The sequence below is a fragment of the Lampetra fluviatilis genome, chromosome 37 (genome assembly GCF_964198595.1).
Source record: "Lampetra fluviatilis chromosome 37, kcLamFluv1.1, whole genome shotgun sequence".
NCBI classification, from domain to species: domain Eukaryota; kingdom Metazoa; phylum Chordata; class Hyperoartia; order Petromyzontiformes; family Petromyzontidae; genus Lampetra; species Lampetra fluviatilis.
In genome coordinates, this window is record NC_136311.1 from 8,203,584 (window position 1) to 8,225,649 (window position 22,066).

Sequence of the window (22,066 nt, forward strand, 5' to 3'; positions counted from 1 at the left end):
GTATGTACGTTTATGTGTACACTGATGCTGCTTTGTGTGTACAGGGCGTGGTCACTTTTTACAACTGAATATTAACAAAACACAGGCATTGTTTGCAATTCATAATTATATACACGTTTAATCGAATATTTCATAATGATCAAACCATTTTCCCGCCCCTGCATATAAATTTTCATACTTGAATGATACACGTGGAAGTGTGTCAGTATAACATGCTTATATTTTATTTACAAAATATATATCTGAAATGAATTTAAAAGCCTGTACACTCCGCATGTATGGTTCTAGTTTGGAGGCACGTTTCGGCAGTTTAATTTACTAAGATCATCTGAAGAAAGATGCTTGCTAATCAGGGCCACACGTCCACATACCTGTCAACCCGTACGGTTTACCCATATTCTTGCACAGGTAAATTAAGTTTTCAGGTCCATATGGTGTACTGCTGTTTCAATACGGGCAAAAAATATATTTGTGTTTCTCTCTTGTTATGGGACTTTGTAGCATGAATGTTGAGATTTATAAGGGCACGGGGTGACCAATACGGGTTGAATTGGTCTGGAATAAGTAGGGCACTGATGTGGTATGTGTCAAAAAAACATCAAATCCGATGCCCTCTTAAAATCTGGACATGACTGGCCTACACTGATCAGTCCCCCGACCATACCGGTTCCTCTTTAGCACTTCATGCCTCTCATTGTCTTGACACACGTGTTCTTAGAAAACGGGCATCATTTGGCCAAACCCAGTTGATGCAGTATATGTGGCCATTTCGCAGTTTGTGTTGCATCTGATGGGTTCTATGAAAACAATTAAAGTAACGTAATTGCGGAGTGTACTCGAGGCATCTGATTATTCATATTTAGGCCGTGACCTGATATGCATTTTGTGAAGGAAAGCATAATTGAATGTAAGCATTTTGTGTGTATTTGCCTTGCTTGCTTACTTGCAAGGTTTCTTGTCATCGTCATTTGGCATGTACTCCAAAACGTTTAGTGTTTTCCCATTTCCTCATAAAGCCGCCTCCTTCGCACGTGCTCGCCGACCGCAGTGCGGGGTCACTTTTCCCGGAAATCCCAAGCGCGGCACAATCTCACGCAACTGCTCCTCGCACGCGAGCAACGACAACATTTTGATCGTATCCACAATGCCGGTCTTCAGAGATGCAAAAGTGCGTCATGGACCAAGCTTACGAAAATAAGCAAGCGCGGTCCACATTCATTACGAATACTTGTTAAGGTTTCGGCAGCCCCGTTGGGTTTCACCCCGAAGCTCGGAGGCAGCAGCAGCAGCAGCTGCGCAAATTTGTAGAGGCCGGCGGCGGCGTCAGATTTCACGGCGAGTGGAAATGTGGCGTGTTGGTTTGGTGTGCCACATAAAGGGCTGGCCAGCGATCACGTGGAAACGAGGCCCTTTCGTCCCAGCATGTATGCACGAACCCCCCCACCCCCTCATTCCTCTTGCCATCATCACCAGGCCGTTTTTCCCGTTTTGTCCAGTTTTTTACCAGTTTCTCCGGGCCAAATTAAGTGTGTGGATGCTTTCTGCTGGGCTACAGCACATAATACCGTTTGGCTTTATAAAAATGGAGGGCCAACTGTGGGGGTATTTGGGTGCAGAATACAGCTCTCAGTCCTGTACTATATTGCACAAGTGAGTTTTATTGATTTGGAAAAGCACCATGTATGTGCCTTTTGTTATTTCCTTGGGCTCATTAGCACCTTAAATAATTCATATCCATTTATTGATTTTCACCTTATTGGCTAAATTTTGTATCTATGCTTCGTTCCTTTTAAATTGATTAGAATTAGTGATTTAATAAGGTGTGCCAGTTAACCTGTTGTCGAAGTTGTCAAAAGTAACGACAACAAAAAGCCGCGGCTTTTAGTTCTCATCTGTGCAGTTTCTGTGAGCGAGTTGGTCAAAATTATCCCGAGTGCCGCCAACCTCCATGGAACAAACAACCGCTTATGGGTCCCAGCTTGCGGTGCAACCTCAACCCACGTGCGTAGTGATCGTTTCACTGACGCTGGAGGAATAAAAAAAAGATGACCCTGGCCTACATTTGTGCTCCGTTCCTCTGGAGCTGTGCCACTGACATCTGCACTACGCCCAGGGCACGGGTGAACGTCGTAGATGTCGTTAAAGATGCGTGGGTTATTGTAGCTTTCCTCGCGGTAAATATTAAACGAGGTAGCCTCGCTTTGCTGCACTTTCATACATAATTGGAGATTGCGAACTTTCTCACTCTCCCATGCCACAGTGCAACCATAATTATTTCAAGTTGCATTGTGCCATTGTCCGCTTTTGCTTTTTCGCCTGTTTTGAGTGCATTAACCTCTGCTATTTCACGTAAGAGTTTGTGTCTGTGTGTGTGTGCAGTGTCCTCTGTGCTTTGCCATTGCTTTCATCAGCTGCTCTTACCCCCCTCTGTCTTTGACTCGGCCTGAACCAGGAGAGGGGAGCGGGGGGGTGAACGGAGTAGTTAAGTGAAACAAAAGCCTTTAAAAAAAAACCTGTTATATTTAAAAAAAGACATCCTGCCAAAAGTCATTGCTTCAAGGTAAATTCAGTTGTGCAACAGAAATTGTCTTATCTGAATGACACACTCCCTTCTCCCTCATTCTAACATTCCTTGGCGGATGGGTCCATTGCTCCGTTGAATGGGGGGGGGGGAGATCAATTGTCAGAACCACTCTTGTCCTCCCCCCTCCTTGTGCGCTTGGCGCAGCACAGTGTCGTCCATTCTCTGCTCGAGGTTTTGTTTGCAAGGAGAGCTCCATTTAGAGTGGGAGAGTCCAACAACAGCAAAAACACGGGGGGGGGGGGGTGGTGGCGGTACGTTAACAGATGTCCATAATTCACAGAGCTGTAGCAAAACAACTAACGTCCTTTGAGGCAATCATAATGGTCCTGTCATGTGCTTAAATAGGATCATTGACCTAATAAAATATTATCTTCATTGCATTAACCACACTCTTGAGCCTGGCACCTGGGCCCTCGTGCGCCTGCATCGTGGCCCAATTTCTTGATTTCGGTTCGCCACCGGGCAGCGAGAAAGCAGGAGGGGGCGAGCCCAAGCCGTGTGCACGAAGATGCGGTTCATACCTTCGGAGAGCATTTTTTTGTGAAGATATCGAGGTCTGATTAGGTCATATTGGGATCATATGGATTAAGATACCCCCAGCCACCTTTAGTGGTCGTGTTGTGTCTGTAGGATAGGTGGCCGTCGAGTAAGTAGGTCAATGAGCTGTCTGGAGTTCTTCCTAGTATTTGTGACTTTTCTCCGGCCATTCTAGTTTATTTAAGTCAAGGAAGAGACTAGATAAACCCTTTTTAAAATTAATCTTGTGATGTAGCCATCATAGACACATCTTCCATATGTTGTGTTTTCAGCCTTATAGTTTTAGCATGGTTGGCTACATATGGTGCGAAAGAAGTTCTACATACATCTGTTAGTGTTTTCATTCACTGTCACAGGCCCCCATCCAGCCTGCATAGAGAGCTTGTAATGGAGTCATGACTGATCCATTTGAGCAGGCATCAGCTTTCAGCTATGCTGGCTGTTTCTCCGGAGTGAACCATTCGCCCAAATGAGCTCGGACACGGACATTTGGTACTCGGGCTCAACCATTTAGAGTCTCTTGGAGTACTCCGCCCTGTGCAGAGGTCGCGAACATAACCCCATGCGTGGTCCACCTGGCCGCCTCGCTTGCTATTGGGCGCTTGCCGCTGTGCCCCCTGCATCTGATGCTCTCTCACTGTCCTTTCTCTCTGCGTCTCATCTTTCGCATGCTGGCTTGGGCAGACTGCCCCTGGAGGTGATGACGCTGAAGCCTCTGTGTGAGCACGTGGAGACGTCCGAGGGGGTGCCGCTGTATGTCACGGGGGTGGCACAGGTACTGAACCCGCTCGGCGGGGGAGGTGGCTGGAGGGGTGGGGGCGGCGGATGTGCCACAGCCGGGCTCGGCCCGCAGAATCTGATCGCCGAATCCTTCCATTTTTGCCCGAGTGTCATCCATTCCACCCGCCCACGCAGGAAGGTGGCAGCACAACCAGATTCCCAAAGCCAGAGCAGTGAGTGTTTAATCATAAATTAATAATTTAAAGTCCTCTGTGGATTTACTGCTGGATGAAAGTCTCCCGATGTCTTCATGGTTATGAAAGTTGTTTGACCATACTTCACCATGCTGGCCAATATGGACTGATAAACGTTGTGGGGTGGGGGGGGAGGTGGCTAGTGACCCATAACCAGTTCACATATCACTCACCACTGATTTTAATTATATTCAGGAATCGAACTGAGATCAATGGATTCACGGTACAGGGCACAGATGGCGATGCTAACTACTATATTCTTGGGTTTTTTCGGTAAAGTCACGCAGGTAAAACATTCAAATTAAAATTTATAAAATACAGCAAGCGTGCTGTGACGGTTCCACCTGAAGACAGAAGCTTGTGTTGCCTCCGAAACGTCGTGATTTTTATTTTATTTTTATTAATTTTAATTTTTTACCTACGTGACTTTACCGAAAAACCCCAAGAATATGAATCCTTGCAGTCACGAAAGCTTCAAATCTAGAACTAACTTCTATATGCTGTAAACATATGACTGTGGGAGCTGGATTTAGGAAATACAATTGGACCAATGTTTTAATTTAAGTTGACATACTTATCAAACAAATAGCTAAGAGATTCTAATAACATGTTTGTCATGAAAGATATAAATCAAGACGCAAAAGGATCACAAGGATCATCGATGCACCAAAAATTCACCGAATAATTTCACTTTTCCAAAGTCTAAGGTGGTCTTTTTGGAAGCTGCATGTGAACTGGCATGGAGAGCCGGTAATAACTGTTATCCCCGCTAGGTATCACTAAAGGCCAAAGCCGCCATGTCTCTCCTCTGATTGGCTTGCTAGCGGAAAGGGGTGTCGTCCTTTCTTGTTTATCCATAATAGAGGTTTCTGTGGGTTAAATCGCGTAAATGTGTCGTTAAACCCGCCACCACCCGCCACAGCCAATTAGTAAGGTTTGTCACGTAAACAGAACATGCTAATTCGTTACTAGTACAGCACACGGGTGTGTTGGAGAGCAAATCCACAACATTTACAATCTGAGTGCTAGGTTTCGCTAGTAATTGCAAGTATGGTTTTAATTGTAATTATTGGGGAAACGTCGTAACTCTTTATCAGGAGCAACCTGGCCACAAATGATAGCGCAACGAAGTGGCTTATGATGCGGAAATTATAGCAGCCAAATACTCTAAACGCATGTTTCTAAATGTGGAGGAAAAAAGAGGAGGACCCTGAGAAAAATCCACATGACCACGGGTGAGAGCATGCAAACTTCAAATATACAGCACGCATCATGGGACCTCCTTTGCCAGTACGAAAATATACTGATAGGGGTTTTCCCCTTTTTTCTGGCAACAAAACTGACACCTTTTTCAAGGAATCATGCTTACATTAACCACAATACTCATTACTCTGGTAGTGCGTTGTCTTTGAACTGTGCGCCTTTTGGCGTCATCTGGTCGAACACCATATGAGACTAGGCTCTAAAGAAAGCTGTCTCTGGTGTGGACCAATCAGTTTCAAAGACAATGCATAAATTATCAGAGTATTGTTTTTTGTTTGCATTTGACTGCAAGTATTGTGGCTAATGTAAGCATGATTCCTTGCAAAAGGTGTCAGTTTTGTTGCCAGAAAAAAGGGGAAAAACCCTATTAGTATACAGCACGCATCGGGATCAGGATCAAACCCACGACCTCCTGTATACCATTCGAAGTCGTTAACATCTCGCCAGTCCCAAAAGAGCAGAGCAGGCATGAGCTGGTTACACGGTCGCCTTGCTGTGTGCACGACCGCCAACAGACATAGCCACCGTCGGCTTTTGCTCAAGTCATGTACGTTATTTGCGAAACAGTCAGAGCAACCGTTTGAATAGTTAACGTATATTTAATAGTTAATAGTGCCTATGAGTGTACTTGTATTATGTACTGCATTGTAATGTAAATATCATTATTGTTGCTTTTCCATAATTGATATTAACATTACGAGTTGTTCACAGAGGACTTGGAAAAACATAGTAACAATTGGTTGTTGTTTTATTATTACTGAATAACTGTGAGCAGAAATGAGTGAACCAATAAGGTCCAGAAATGTTGACTTTAAATTACCTAGTTGGGATTACACATAGAAACCGTCACATCCAACTATGAAAACCTGGTAAAACCCTCTTGAAAAAGTATAGAGACTGAATGAGGCTTTTCTGGGTAAACTAGTGTCAAATGAATAACACGTAACAACTATGGATTATATGACGGACTTTGAACCATAAAAGGTTGTTTCTGTTATAAATGTGTCTCAATTGTACCTAAACAATGTGCACATGGTAATAATACACAATGAAAAACATACCACAATAAGGAATTTAAAAAGTTACAAACGCAGGGTCGGTAACTCACTCCCTGATCTGATCTGGCTGTGCTGTTCACCACCTCCGTCTGCAAGAATTTAGCATTCTCCCAACAGCCGCCCCCGCCTCTCCTTGAACCTCCCAACCTCCCTCCCAACGTGCCCCATCCCAATAAACCCCGGTCTATTCCCAGCGTCTGTCTCGTGGACTAACCCAGTAACGACTAACCGAGCTCCCCCGTCTCACCCGTCCACAGCAGGGCCACCCATCATGGACCGCGTGAAAGGTAGGTGGTGGTGGTGGTTGGTAGTGCTTCACCCCGAGGCTAACAGTTTTTGCTCCTCAGGATTTCTCTTGAAATCATGACTCTGAATCCACGCTGCGAGGATGTTGAGACGTCGGAAGGAGTGGCTTTGACAGTTACAGGCGTGGCCCAGGTGAGATGGGGTGCAGTGCGTGCGTGTGTGCGTGTGTGAGCGGTGCCATCACGATTAGCGCTCCACTGCGCTTCGAAACCAGCGACCCAAGTTCGATTGTCGCTCACGGCTAACATCGGTGCCGAATGTATGGAGCCGGTCTTGGGCCTCCCCGAGGTCAATTCACCCTTAAATAAATACCTGGTGCGGTGTGCAGACATCAGGTGTGGTGCTGGCCACCCCACCTCCTCATGTGTGCTCTCTAATAGAGTTAAGGCTATCTGAGGATCTATATCTTATCTTTGTGGGCGTCATTTGGCATCATGGGCTCCCATGCCTCTCCTAATTTTTGGGGCTCGAGATTACACCTTGGGGGGGGGGGGGGGTTGAGCTTTCTGGTGATGTGTTCATTGTCTAAATGTCAACTGCACTGTCGATCGGACACCAAATTGGGCATAAATCTAAGTAACAAGTAACGTTAAATCATTGAATTTTGTTGCACACTGCGGTCCTTTTTGGAAGAGAGCCACAGCAGTTAAATATACATTTTTATATCGTACATTCACCACGCTGTTTTGTGAGTTTATGCCACACGATTAACGTCAAATATGAGGACTATAACAGGGGAAAAAACCAGTTTGTTTTAGACTTATCGTGCAGTCTTTGATAGCTACTAGCGTTGCTAGTATTACACCTAGTGCAGCACTTACACTGCTGGTGTGTTGTTTTCATTGCGGGGCCATTCATATTGGCTCATGGGGAGTCATCCATGTCCTTTGTACATAGTGCCATATTTGACTACTCAAACATCCTCTCAATTTGCTAAGATAACAGCTGTGGACACCAGCTGATGCTGCACGGGTGATTTAATCCTTTTAGGGAGCCAGAATCTCTTCATGGTTCTCACACTGCACTACGATCCCGGGCCACCCGAGTTCAAATCCTGTGCGCGGTGCACAAATAGAAGCAAGCAGAACCTGAAGCTTACCTGTGCAGCCAACCTCACAACTACTCTAAGCTGTCCGAGGTAGTTTGCTTCTATTTGAAAAACCTGGCGTGCCGTTTGTCCATTTGTCCAACTAAATTATAAGAGCCTTTCCGAAGGCATGAATGCAAACACCCTACATACAATAGAGTCAGTAGTCTCTGCACACATTAGGGGTGGGGGGAAGAAGAGGACATCAGTGGGGGTGACGGGCGAGGTACGAAGTGCTGAGAAGCCCTTCGCGGGAGCTAAATTAAGACGGCCACAGGTCGCCGAAATTCTAGAAACAAAAATAGTACAGTCTGTTCTCCTATAACGCGGTAGTTGCGTTCCTGAATAACACCGCGTTATCGAAGAATCGCGTTAGAATATATAATATGGGGTAAAGCACAGTCCGTGATAACACGTGAGATGCGTACGCTGGCTGAACAAAGACTGAGGCACGTAGGTAGCATCTAGAAGCATCCAGCAGCATCCCGCCTTGTTCGATGCTACGCCGAGCCAGCCATACAACAGCTTATTCCTAGTCGCGTGACATAGTGCTGTTCGCTCACTCGCGTTATACCCAGTTCGCATCCACGTTATAAAAAAATGCGTTGCCTAATACATTCATCGCGTTATATCCAATTCACGTTGTGAAAAACACGCTTTATAGGAGAACGGACTGCATCTGATGCATTGGATAGAGAAAGGTGACAACGTATGCATTGTGCTAGGTCACAATTGTGTGCCATACCAGCCCTTACCCTGAGCAGAGGGGTATGTGTGTGGCTACGCTGGGTGTGTTTAGTCGCTTGTTCACCCACCCTGTGTGTATGGATTTCACGGCAGGTTGAGTCTGCTCGACAGCAGGTGTTCATACAGCACATGGATGCAACAGGAGTCCGGCCGAACTCTCCATATTTAGAAGGAACACCACTTTCTCTCACAAACAGGGGGCGTGGTGGCTGTGTTGGCCATTGTGAATGCCGCACCGTCTGCATGAAAACGTAGAGTCAACATTTCCACTTTGCTCGCGAACGTTGGAATAGATTTAGCGTTTCTCTCGTGGTTAAAAGTGCTCACGTGAATCTGTGCTCTGTGGAAAATTTACCATTGATTCTGCTGATCCTTGTCACAGATTTGTAACAAAGTTCTGTGCGCACACGTGCAGTTGTGGATGTGGTTGCGAGTCTTGACAAAAACAACCTCCACCTTGTCTTGTCAGGTGGTAACACTGTGGGGAGTTTTAAAATAATACAATTGGTGGAAAGGTTGATGTTAGATTATATTACACCTGGGCCTCACCATGGTTTGCTCAGTCTTAAATGAGTACCTGGTGTGGTTTTATAATTCGCAGAACCAGGGAGATGATGACTGGTGTTGGCCACACAACCCGTTGTGCCATGCTGGCCTTAGTAGGTGCTTGCTAACTCTACCATCCAGCAGAGTCTTTATGGGTAACTGGGGTATGTTGGTTGATGTTGATAAATATGATTATATGTGTTTGTGCATCGACGATTGGACCTATGCGCGCGTGTGTTTGTGCACACGTGTGTATGTGTGTATGCATTGTTATGTATGTGTGTGTGATTGTGTGTGCCTGTTGCTTGCATCCAGGTCAAAGTCATGACAGACAAGGACCTCCTGGCTGTGGCCTGCGAGCAGTTTCTGGGTCGCACGGTGGATGAGATCAAGAGCGTTGTTCTGCAGACCCTGGAGGGCCACCTCCGATCCATCCTCGGTGCGCAGCAGCTGCCTTGCGTCTCCGTGTGTTGCGCGGTCTCCGTATGTTATGCTGTGTGGACACATGCAGGATTTTTGTGTTGCAACATCGCGATCCAAAAAGCAAATATCTATTTTCTTAGAAACCAAAATATGTCTGAGCATGTATATGCCATCTGTATGCTGTGTCTCAGGATGGTCCCAGACTTGCTGGATGACTATCCTCTGGGGGGAGAGGAATCAGCAGACTTGCTCCTGCTTGGATATTCTTCTAGGACGAGCATCTGAAGGGCGCCGTTGTGGCGAGATGTTAACTACCTCGCCTGGTAATGCAGGAGGTCGTGGGTTCGATCCTGACCCTGACGCCTGCTGTATATTTGGAGTTTCCATTTTCTCCCCTTGGTCGTGTGGATTTTTCTCCGGGTTCTCCGGTTTTTCCCTTTCACATTTAGAATCATTCGTTTTCAGTCTTTGGCGGCTATACATTTCCACGCGATAAGCCATGTCGCTGAGCTTATCCGTTTGTGTCCAGGTCGCTTCTGAAAAAGAGCAAAATTGCTCAGTGGGCCTTACATAGGGTACTGTACCCTACGTTCTGCGTCGTTGGGCGAGTGTCGGCATCGCGTGTCGTGTATCGCGCTGGCGAGAGCGCGAGGTGACGGCGGCGCGTGCTTTCGCAGGAACCCTGACCGTGGAGGCTGTGTACCAGGACCGGGACCAGTTCGCGCAGCTTGTGCGGGAGGTGGCCTCGCCTGACGTGGGCCGCATGGGGATTGAAATCCTCAGCTTCACCATCAAGGTGCCTGCGTAGGCGAGGGCACTCTACGGCCATGTGCTTCAGAGCACCGAGCCAGTGCTGCAGAGATTTTGGGTTTAAAAGTCCACATTTTAGCCGCTTGTGATGAAGCTAGTGTTGCTTGAAAACTAATTATGCACTCTTTTAGAGGATTATAAGCAACATACATGGATAAAGGTTGGATCCCAATTTGTTTAACTGGCCTGACCACCAGCAGTTACGTATTGATGCCATTCTGTACATAAAGCTTTAATTTCCCATCTTTTAGCTTATGTTTTTACATGTGCTGTATGTGTTGGTGTGATTGAAGTGCTGTCCTACAATAAACGTTTTACAACCTATTTTACAGGCCCAACTGCTGATGAGACCCATAAGGTCAACGCGAGTTCAGAGTTTCCTGCTAATCCAATAACTCCTGTAAAACACTATTAAGCCTGCTTTTCAATTGTAATTATGAGTCTCAGTCCATTCGACAATGTGATTTTTTTTTTTTCATTGGATTAATTGGAGGTGAACGGCTATAGGATTAGAACTTACTTCAGTGAAGCCTGAGATAAACGCCTCGCAGATTGTGGCCGGGTGTTCGTATAACCGTGCTCATGCAACATCCAACTCTCTCTGACTTTTCTGCTAACGGTCTTCCCATGCCATTTTGTCTCGGCGCTCGGCAGGACGTCTATGACAAGGTGGAATACCTGGCCTCCCTGGGCAAGACGCAGGCGGCGCTGGTGAAACGAGACGCCGAAATTGGTGTGGCCCAGGCCGAGAGAGATGCAGGCATCCGGGTGAGAGCCCCGACTCCCTCCCGGCACCGGCAAACACGAGCCGCGTCGCATCCGCCAGCTCGGCGCTGTCCTGGCCCATTTGTCACACACGTACAGAACTGTCCTGTCTCCGTTGTTCCGAAACACGATGCTGCGCAGCTTCATGTTTCTATCTGAGCACAACCGCTGCGACCCCCTTCACCTCCACTCACAGGAGGCCGAGTGCAAGAAGAACATGATGGACGTCAAGTTCAACGCCGACACGAAAATCGCCAACTCCAAGCGAGAATACGAGATGCAGAAAGCCTTTTTCAACCAGGAGAGTCAAACCAAGGTGCGTGGGGAGCGGTGCGGCCCGCCTACATTGGTGTGTGATGGTTCGCAAAGGCCCTCTCACAACTTTCGCGTGCTTGCCTGTGCGTCCGCTCGCTCAGAAAGCCGAGGCGCAGCTGGCGTACGAGCTGCAGGCCGCCAAGGAGCAGCAGAAGATCCGGCAGGAGGAGTGCCAGATAGAGGTGGTGCAGCGGCGCAAGCAGATCGACGTGGAGGAGCGCGAGATCCAGCGCACGGAGCGCGAGCTCATCGCCACCGTGCGCTGCCCTGCGCAGGCCGAGGCTTTCCGCGTGCAGCAAATCGCCGAGGGAGAGAAGTACGAGTGCCGCCGCGCCCGCGGCTGGACCGGGGTCGGAGCGATTCGCACGGCCAAACCGCGCACAGCGTTCTCGTCGTAGTGGAGCGATTCGCACGGCCAAAACCGCGCACAGCGTTCTCGCCGTAGTGGAGCGATTCGCACGGCCAAAACCGCGCACAGCGTTCTCGCCGTAGTGGAGCGATTCGCACGGCCAAAACCGCGCACAGCGTTCTCGCCGTAGTGGAGCGATTCGCACGGCCAAAACCGCGCACAGCGTTCAGATCGTGAAAAATAAAGGTAACGCTTGATCAAGCGCGGCGCGTTTTCCCCGCTCTCACCGCCTCTCTTCCACTTCTCCCCTCTGCCCGTTTCGAACCGGGCAGGATCAAGCGCGTTCTGGCTGCCCAGGCCGACGCCGAGAGGATCAAGAAGATCGGCGAGGCAGAGGCGGCCGCCATTGAAGCCATCGGGCGGGCAGAAGCAGAGGAGATGCGGCTGAAGGCCGAGGCCTACAAGCAGTACGGCAAAGCCGCCATCACCTCCATGGTGCTCGACGCCCTGCCCAAGGTAGGCGCCCTGTGGACGGCGTACGCTCGCACCACTCTGCCGTGCGTCAATGACAACAAAACGCCTCTTGGGGGCAGCCGACACGTTTACAGGCAGCTGATATTCTGGGCTGGGCCTCTTCTTCGAGCCAGAGCGAGAAATGAACGTGATTGTGGGGAATTTATCTTTTGTAGATAAACATGAGCCAGAAACTAGATAGAAAAAGAGCAGACCTTTTGGGATCTTTGGCAAAGGGGGGGGGGCATCTTGGCAGGGAGGTTTGCGACTCCTTGTTATGCTTTCAGAATTATTTTTCAAGACACACAAGCACGGGCCAGGGATACATGGCCGCGGTGGAGGGTGGGTCGGGGGCGGGAGGCGTGACTGACGTCTGCGTGGACGCAACAAACCCAGCTCGACACTTATGATGCGGGTGATGTCATCGCGCAGATGTGCACGGTGACGTCACCATTGCGTGCCAGCCAGCCAGCAAAACTTAAAAAAATCAACATACGTTTTTCAGAGTACTTTTCCTTAAGTCACTTGCTTTATCGAGTAGTGGAGGATTTCACGCACGTAGATTTTTAAAAAATGAATCAAATTCTCAAATGTAGAAGTTGCTCTCGGCCAACAATTTGCATGTGTGGAAATGCAGTGCTTGCGTGTGTGCATACGTACATGCATGCATACGCGAGTGTGTGAAAGCATGTCCAGCACTTAAGTTTTGGTGCGGTTCCATGTCTACACGTGCGTTGATCGCGATGCGTGCGTGCCCGCCCTTGGATTAGATCGCAGCGGAGGTGGCGGCGCCACTGCAGAAGATCGATGAGATTGTGATCCTGGGCGGAGACGGAAACCGCACCACGACGGAGGTGACGCGGCTGCTGGCGGAGCTTCCTGCCACCGTGCACGCCCTCACCGGCATCGACCTCAGCAAGGTAAGGCTGAGTGGCGACCACGTCATGCGATACATGGCGATATACATTTGGTGATGAAGTATATGATGCAGCTTACGATGCGATGCAGCATGCTGGCACCGCACGTGCCGATATGTTACCACGGCGATTGTGAAGGATGTGATGTAAACAACGTGTGATGGCCCATGTTGATCCTTGTCCTTTGTTTCCTCGTCCTCCTGCCAGTCTCCCCTGATTCAGAAAATGGCCGGGGTGCAAGCGTGAGCATGCGCCGGGGGGGGGGGGGGGGCGATCGCCGTCTCGCCTCGCTGGTGCGCCGCCGCCTCGCGCAAGCTCCATGGGCTCGCGCCTCGCTGCAGGCGCGGCGGCGTCCTTGCCATCGTATCGTTGGGATCTTAAGACGGCCGTGTAACTTAAGTGTACTTGCTAACACCTCACTAGCCTGAAGAAAATACAAATACTTAATCATCTCACCTATCACTATAATCACAGTGTAGAATACGTCTGGGGATTCAATTGTCACTCATGATCAGAATTGCGCCCTCGTGGGCCGTGGCGCACGGTTGCAGTGTGGTAGTTTGTAGCGCGGTCTGATTTATGATTTCCATGCCCTGTTTCGTGTTGTCCAGAAACAGTTGCTCCTGGTTTTTGTTGACGACCGGCTTCTGGATCCGAATGCGTTAGCATTTAACTACTTGCGTTCCACCGTACATTCGTAACAAACAGTTGCGAAAATAGGCAGGCAACTTCGCCTTGTTTCGCAGCCGGTACGCATTATCCCCCATGCTCAAACGACGGGGGAACCCTGTTCTTGTGGCAGCCATTGGCGAGGAGCAGGACACGTTGCTCATGGATCTGGTGTTGCTGAGCTTTTCCTCCACCTCACCGATGGGCGGGTGCTGAGGCTCAGGCCCGAGCGTTTGTGGGCCTCCCTGTAACCCTGCCGCAAGCAGGACCCCCGCCCCCGCACTAAAGCCGTGTAATTCAATCCTCGGTGCTGTTTCGTTTGATTCTGATGCTGATCGACTTAAAATCCCAGTGTGAACAAATTTTCTTTATCTTGCATGTCATTGGTTCAACCCACGTGACAGCCTACGGACACGGTAAAAAAAACATCGTTTCATGGTGTGTCCTTTTTTACTTTAGTTTTAGTAATTGTTTTATAGTTTGCAAATATGTACTAGGTCATCATGACCGTTTCACACCGAATGCGTGTCACAGAGTGATCACTCTCCACTGAGCCATCTACATATCACACCGGGTGTCTTGTCAAGTCGGAAACATTTGCAATGCTGCGCGTCGTCTCCACTGCACGCCAACGCTGCGCGGCTCCCCCGGCCACCTCCATTGTCGCTCCTCCAACACGCCGCCTCCGTTTCTCGGAGTCGTACCGAGGGCGGCGAACGGTGTTGTTGGGTGGCAGGTGGGTGTCCCGCCTCTTTGGCTTGAGATTTTCTCGGTTTCTTTTCTATCGTGACAGTGCTGGGCATTTTATTTAAATTTTATTAATTTAAAGCCGAAGAAGCAGACTATGTGTCCAGTGAATTTGTTAACGCTGCGGACAGTTTGAACGTTTTAACATAACAAAACAAACGGGTTATTGTTCATTTTTATAGCACAGGCCCTTCGCTTGTGAAGGTGCGTTCCGTTCTTCTAACGTTCACTGGCAGTGTTACATTTGAAGAACTCGGGGGTGGGGGGCGGGGAGGGGTGGTGCTCCTCCTGATGGGCTTGTGGTGGTGTGGGCTGTGCAGCGTTGGGTGTCCGGTGGCTCGCACCGACGGGACAGAACATATTTTATGCATTTGTGGTCTTCGCGACTTGGCATTCGTGGATATGAATCTATTCTTTCTACTACGTTTGTTTTTTCTTTTCGGGAACGTGAAGTTGATCCGAAGTTATGTCACACTTCTGATTGGTACTTTTCGTATGCAATTGTCATCGTTATCTTCAATTGTGTTCATCATTTGCGTCGAGATGGCAAGAAAAACGCTACGTGGTTGACGGCCAGCCGTTTGCGTCATTTGCATCGCATGGATCCATTGAGAACGCAAAATGCAGCCGTTAACACTGCATTGTAAGACTAGAATTTAGCATTTCCCATTTACGCTTGTAACATACACAATCGGTGGCCTTTAACAGAGTTCTGAATGCAGTCGCAAACGTTATGTCGATCGCCTCTGGTTCCACGCAGGGGACCTCTTATGCTGTTACAACAGGAAACCCCATCCTCATGGACTGCGCTTGGCATCTATGGATGCACCTGGCATTCTCTGTGTGTGTTGTTGATTTTATCGTCATATATTAAAAAAAAATTCCTGGGAAATTTTTTTTTGGGTTCATGATTACAATATTGTGCGTAACAATCCGCAGAAAAAACAGCAATGGCCGAGATAAATAATATTCAGGATATTTGAAACGTAAAAAAATGCCTCTGAAAATGGGGGCCCTGCAGTGTGAGGCGTTCACTGAAGAAAATTGATCGTTGACGCAAGGAAAATCGCCTGCGATGACTATTTGCGGTGTTATTTCAACCCAAAGTAAAACTGATGTCAAATTATAATAAATCACTGTCATTGTAATAGTCGAAGCTTTACTTAAAAAAACAACTGTATAAAAGCTCCCCAGAAATGTTTTTTCCCAGGAATATTTTTTCGTGGATATTGTTAAGTGTTACAATTCGGCGCTATTAGTTAATCGGTTTCTTATCTGCATGATGCGTGCGTTTGTCAATTTTTTCTACAACAGTGACCTGCCAAGGCACCCGGTGAGTGCATTCACCTCGCTCAGTCGGTGACCTTTTAACCTTGAGAGTCCAATGAAACCAAAGCCCCTTTGCAACGGAGGCCTCGTAAACCTACAAGGAGAGAACTCTACGAAATACAAATGCTCCATTTTCGTTGCTTGCATGTATTAAGATTACTTATGTGACACATTACAGCTTGACCGCACATGTAAATTGTCATGCATATGTAATTAACTCTAATACAAAGGAGGCTTCAGAGGGCGTGGAGAGTGATAAAACATCTCCCATGACATCTTACTATGCCCCTTACATCGATGACGCTACACCAGACGGCACCGTCTCCTCACCCACGTGGTGCAGCATACAACACCGTCTCCTCACCCACATCACGAGCCCCTCCAGTGCCTTGTGATGGTCACACCGAAAGGCCGTAATACTCGAACTGAACTTTTTATTTTACCAGGTAAGGCCCACTGAGCTATACAGTCTGGCTCTGTTTTTAGAAGCGACCTGGCCACAAATGATAGCTCGACGTAGTCACTTATGTGGACATTTATAACAACTAAATACTCGAAATGCGTGATGTTGATACTAAATGTCGTGGGGAAAAACCGGAGGACCCGGAGAAAAATCCATGCGACCACGGGCAGAACATGCACTGCAGTGGGACTCCTTGCAGCCGACGGAACCCCTCTTGTCCATCAATGGCTTTCTAAACCCCCATGTGTTGGCAGCTGCATGCGTTATGTTATGAAGGTAAAATGTGCGGTAATACCCATATATCAAGAAATGAATAAACCATACTGCAGTTACTAAGTTGATGTTAAACGTGCTAACTTATCTGCATGTCCCGTCAACAGCTTTGGTTGCTATGCACGTAGCGTTGATGAAGCTTTGTTGTGTCTTGGGTGACCCTTGAGAGCAGTGGTTCCCAACGGTCGTGGACCCGCAGACTACCAATGTGAAACCATCCTCGGGTTGAAGCTTCGTGAATGCGAAAATACAATTTATGTCCGTGTATGCCATTTATAGCGCTTGCAGTGGCGTCGCTGTGATGCCGTTACATTTCTACGCAAGTTCAGTGGCGTCGCTAAGGGAGCTGTGAGTGAGTGTCCGACTCGACTACTTTAAAGTCTGTCCAGCACAAGCTGTAAAAAGAGGAGCCTCAGTCTGATGTGGGACAGCCAGGAATACTCAGCCTCGGCCGGAATCAACCAGACAGCAGTTTTTGTCCGGGTTGCGACTTTAAGTCCATGCAGTGTCGGAATTGTGGAGAGTGTGTCATTGCAGAAGCCACCACCGATGAGTTTGGCAGTGACGGCTGCTACTGCAAGGCTCGTAAATGATGGGTGATGTCCGAGCCACCGGTTCAGAGTGCGCCAAACGGGGACGGCCTTTCAATCGCCATTGCAGTGACTTTGGTTTTCGTTTCTCGTGATGCCGCGTTCCACCTTGCGTGCCGACGAGAGACCTCTTTTTATGCTTCTTGTAAAAATAGTTAAACTTGACCTTTTTCCAAGAAAGATTCGCTGTGCATGCAGACCTTTGTCAGGCAGTTCCCACATTTTTTTTATCATGGCATTTTGTATGTGGGAGGACACCAAAGTGGTTGAGAAACCTCACACGGCAGAGGGGTAACACAAACAGACCCCATAGGTCTGTGTTGTTATCTCGCAAGCCAGCAGGTTGTGGGTCTGACCGACGGTCTCCGCGTGATCTACCTACCCAGGTACCCAACTATGGGGTCAGAATAATCCAATCTAGGCACAGTTGCATTCTCGCTTGAAGGAATTTGATATTAAACCAATGTATACAATATATAGCTTTTAAATGTAAAGTTAGCATATGTGTCAGTAGACGTTCAGTGTCGGGTAGCTGAGAGTGCTGTTGCGTGTATACGACTGCAACGCAGAGAAGGGTGGTCGAAAGGATTTGAGAACGAGACGCAGGACTCCTGGCCACGTGGTTTTGGAGTCGTGCCACGAAGCGGTCACCGATAACATCCTGGGTTAGGATATGGCCCCGTGTTTTCTTAAATCAAGTTTTCAAGTGCAGCGAGTGAACGGTATCAGCCTTCTCGTCAACGACTGCACAAAAAGCCATCACATTTTTACGATGCCAAAATTGCAACTGAGAGTTATTTTGTTTGACTTGACTTGTGACGAACCTTTGTTTGCAGCAGTGTGAGAAGGTGTGCACCCCAGAGTGCGTGAAGAGGCCACTGGAAGGGATATCGGACGTAGTTTTGTGATGTCTGCTTCTTTGGTTGATGCACTGCTCTGCAAGTTTCGAATTTGACAGTCCGTCCCATGACACGTTGGCAATTAGCACAATTACAACGATTGGGAAAAGATTGTTTTAAAAGCTAGTCCATGCACAAACTTAAAGAGAAGGCGTATTTTGAATGCGCCGCTTGTGGGTGTGCTTATGACGTAACGAGAGAGATGTGCACTCATTGAAATGGGCAGGTGTCTGCTTTCCGCATCTCTGTCAAGTTCTCAAATGGCTTTCGAGAACCCTTCGTAGGTGAATAGTTCATTGGTGTAATGGGGGGGGGGGGGGTAGCTACGCTGCACTACGAACCCGGCGGCCCGAGTTCGATTCCCGCTCACGGCCAACACCGGTGACGATCATCTGAACCGGTACTGGGCCTCCCCTAGGTTGACTCTGTCTCAAACGTGTACCTGGTGTGGTGTGTAAAAAACACCTTGCTGGGGAGACAAAGGCGACCGGGCGTGATGTTGGCCACCCCACCCCCTCGTGTGCCGTGCCGGCATTCATAGGTGCTCGCTAACAGCACTTGCCCCAACAGTCCGTTGAGGCTATACGGTGGTGTGGGGCGGGGGGGAGTCTTTGTCGTCTTTGGCGTAATGTGTGCATGTTTATATACAACGTAATATCTCGTTTTTTTTCGTCGGGAGCTGCAATCATTTTTCGCAATCGCAGTACATTATCCGTTGTTCGTACGAGGGTTAACACTTTTTAGATTACCCGTGCTCGCTTTGTGATTTCTCGAGCCTCTCGTCTTCGGTAGATGCAGGGGGGTTGGTCACTTTGATGGTGATATCAGGTGTGAGCAACTCCCTCGCGACAGAAGATCGATTCTGCCCCTGTGCTCTGTAGGTCTTTTTTTTAATTTTCGGTATTGGTCACCCGAAAATGCTCGCCGCACCTGCAGACTTGATAATATAGCGATCCGCTTGAATAGACGAGATAGAGGGGCTGGGTCACCAACTCCCGCATAAACACGGTGTGGGAACACGGGAGTCAATAGTTTTTAAAAATTCCATGCAGAGTGCGCTCCAGAAATTTCAAGTAAAAAAAAAAAAATAGGGCCCTACATTAGTACTACGACGAATTTAAACACAATCTTAATACATTTAATCTGAAAAAACAAGTATAAAATGCCACTTCAGGGTGTCACTTGCGGATGCTTGCCTACAACCAAACCACATGCGTTCCCATCATCGCTGCCCACGCGCAGAGATATTCCACCGCAATTTGCGTCGGAGTCGCGTGCAGTTGGAATCGCCGAGTGACCATGGACACACCGTGTGAACACCCTGCAGGCACAGCATTCGCGTGCCAGACTCGGCAGCGATATCAAGTCCGGACTCCTTGCCGATTGGTTTGGTCGACGACGAACTGCTGCTCTCCTCTCTCGTACATCGCACAAGCTGGGCTTTTATTGTCAAAATGTTCCACTTACACGACTGCCAGACCTTCCGCTACCCTCGGAAAGCCAGACGCTGCAGGGGTTTTCTCCAATGTTATTGTGCCGCGTCGTCCGTTAAAGCCATATTCGGTCTCTTTTATAGCATCTCTCTCGTAGGCTGATGCCGCAAAGGGTCGTGCCCATGTGGCTCATTGTTCATGGATTGTGAAGTAGACTGTACGTTCATCTAGAGTTGGGTGTGGTTGATGAATAGTTATTAGTGTGTTCGTTTTTTTATTCGACGTTTCGTGCCCTTCATGGTGATAATCAAAGGCCAATACAAGTCACGAATTGCTGGTTATTGAACCCAACGTGGAGAAATTATCTCGATAAACAAGGCGAATCTCTCTTCCCCTACATTGACCAGAATCCCCATCGGCTGCCACAGGGTGTGTGGGTCACGCGTGGCATCGTGAGCTCGGCCACGGCGTTGTGCACGCCGTGTGCGAGCCCCGAGGGCGAGCCTGGTGCGCCTTTCGTAGGTGTAAACGCGGTTTATACCGAGTGCTATTCATACATGTCCCTAAAAAACAACCCTTGGGCAGGATGGCAGCGTGGCTATCCTGCTGATCCCGAATAACGAAAGTTCGAGCCCATCTAAAGTATATATAGTCAACGGGTGGGTGGTTGTCGCTTGCGCCCGAGATGCCGTGCCACCTTGTTGAACCCGAACGCTTTGAGGTGTCTCTGTTCTTTGTGATTATAGGGGGGGAGGCGGGTCACGGTGAAGCCACCTCTGATAAGTCCGTCCAATTACCTTGAAGGTCATGAGTCACACAAGTTAAATTTTTGGGGGCTATCGTTGCTAACAACCGTCACTGGCAACGCATAAACCACGAGTGACGAGAGTTATTTCTCGCCAACGACAGCAGTGGTATTAATTGGTTGGCATGGATCGGAGGCCCCATTAACGCCATCATGGCCCATCACGCCAAACCGTGACATCCGCAGCACGCCACATCATCGCACCAGGCCACCACGCCATCACACCACATCGGCACCTCCAGATCCATGCAAAAGCCACCAATTTGGCAAATGAAGAGCGCTGAGACATTGAATGGTCACGTGACCTCTGACTGATTTTGACCGGAGTTCGCCGTCCCCGTTTGCACGCTGTGGGGGAGGGGGGGGCTGGCATCGCATGTGGTCAGACTTTGGGCAACGACGTAGCTCTGACTTTGCCGTCGTGGACCATGCCACCTACTGAGTTCCCATCTTCCGCGAGCAATCCACTTCGTTGTGCTACGAAACCCAGAGCCATTGTACAAGGTGGTCCAGATGCCTTGTGACCCCCCCCCTCCCCCTCTTTTCATTTTCCTCCCTTTGCATATTGGATATAAACCTTAAAACAAATGAAGTTTTAGTGCATTAAATGGGGGTCACGAGGTATCTGGACCACTCTGTACACGGTGCTCTTAAGTCACACCCGCGGAATACTGAGTTAAACTTCTGGTCACACATCTGCGTTTGTATCTGTGCCCTTAATAGTGACGGCTCGGGGTACAAATCACTTGGTCAAAGGAGCCGCGGTATGGGGGTTGTAAGAAGAACATTGTTGTAGCTTGGAGGGGCGGTCACGCTTCCTGACTTGGCAGAAGAAATTCCACAACTCTCAATTTTCACGTGAGAGAAACTCTCAACCCACGGGGGTGAATGGGCATTTTACTCAATGTTGGCACTCACATGGACGCAACGACGATACAATTGGTTCCTGGATGCCGAGTAGATGTGCTTCTGGATAGTTTTGCTGCATGCATTCGACTGCTGGTCACTCACTATCCCTGCGATGTGTGTGTGCTCGCTTCATCTCGCTGGCTGCGTGTGGGTCTATGGACGCGCTCCCCCGCTCCTCGTGCTTGTTCTCCGGGCGTTTCTAACAGATTCGATGTCAGCTTTTACAACTTTACACTGTGCACACTTTTTTAGGTTACAGTTGTAAATGGTTTTCATGAGTTTGACTTTACATCCTTGATTATACACTAAATCGTACTCTAATAAAAGTGAATTTACAAACAAAATTCAAACATCTGTCCCCAGATAAACTGGTCTCTGTGATTGTTTATGTGCCTCTTATCTTTAGATGTACTGCAGGAAAACCGATATTTGCCTCTGTGAAATTGACATCTGTGGTCTCCCTGTTCACGCTCTCTTTTTTACAATCAGAGGAAACAAAAATATGCTCGGTGTAGTCGGCACTTTGTTTCGTTCATCATTTCGGTTTTTTTCTTCAATGCTTTGCTTTATGTTAACCCCCCCCCCCCCCTTTTAAATGAAAGATTTCACAAAAGATTTCACGCTCTGCTCTCCTTACCCCTACCCTCTCTCAACCCCCCCTCTCTCTCTACCCCCCCCCTCTCTACCCCCCTCCTCTCTACCCCCCCTCTCTCTACCCCCCCTCTCTACCCTCCCCTCTTTCTACCCCCCTCTCT

General features: G+C 48.4%; 1 protein-coding gene across 2 annotated transcripts in view; it reads left to right on the top strand.

Annotated features, from left to right (window-relative positions):
* FLOT2 (flotillin 2) overlaps nucleotides 1-21,685 on the top strand; it is a 31,795-nt gene extending 10,110 nt beyond the window's left edge. Inside the window, exons 3-11 of one of the 2 annotated variants that reach the window (XM_078873756.1) lie at nucleotides 3,806-3,896; nucleotides 9,418-9,541; nucleotides 10,203-10,321; nucleotides 10,990-11,103; nucleotides 11,297-11,416; nucleotides 11,517-11,731; nucleotides 12,097-12,280; nucleotides 13,048-13,197; nucleotides 13,402-21,685. In XM_078873756.1, coding sequence (XP_078729882.1) covers nucleotides 3,806-3,896; nucleotides 9,418-9,541; nucleotides 10,203-10,321; nucleotides 10,990-11,103; nucleotides 11,297-11,416; nucleotides 11,517-11,731; nucleotides 12,097-12,280; nucleotides 13,048-13,197; nucleotides 13,402-13,440 — 1,156 coding nt within the window. In that variant the 3' untranslated portion in view covers nucleotides 13,441-21,685. Of the gene's footprint in view, nucleotides 1-3,805; nucleotides 3,897-6,763; nucleotides 6,855-9,417; nucleotides 9,542-10,202; nucleotides 10,322-10,989; nucleotides 11,104-11,296; nucleotides 11,417-11,516; nucleotides 11,732-12,096; nucleotides 12,281-13,047; nucleotides 13,198-13,401 lie in introns of both variants that reach the window. The other variant, XM_078873758.1, reaches the window with a different exon arrangement.
* Nucleotides 21,686-22,066: the final 381 nt, after the last annotated feature.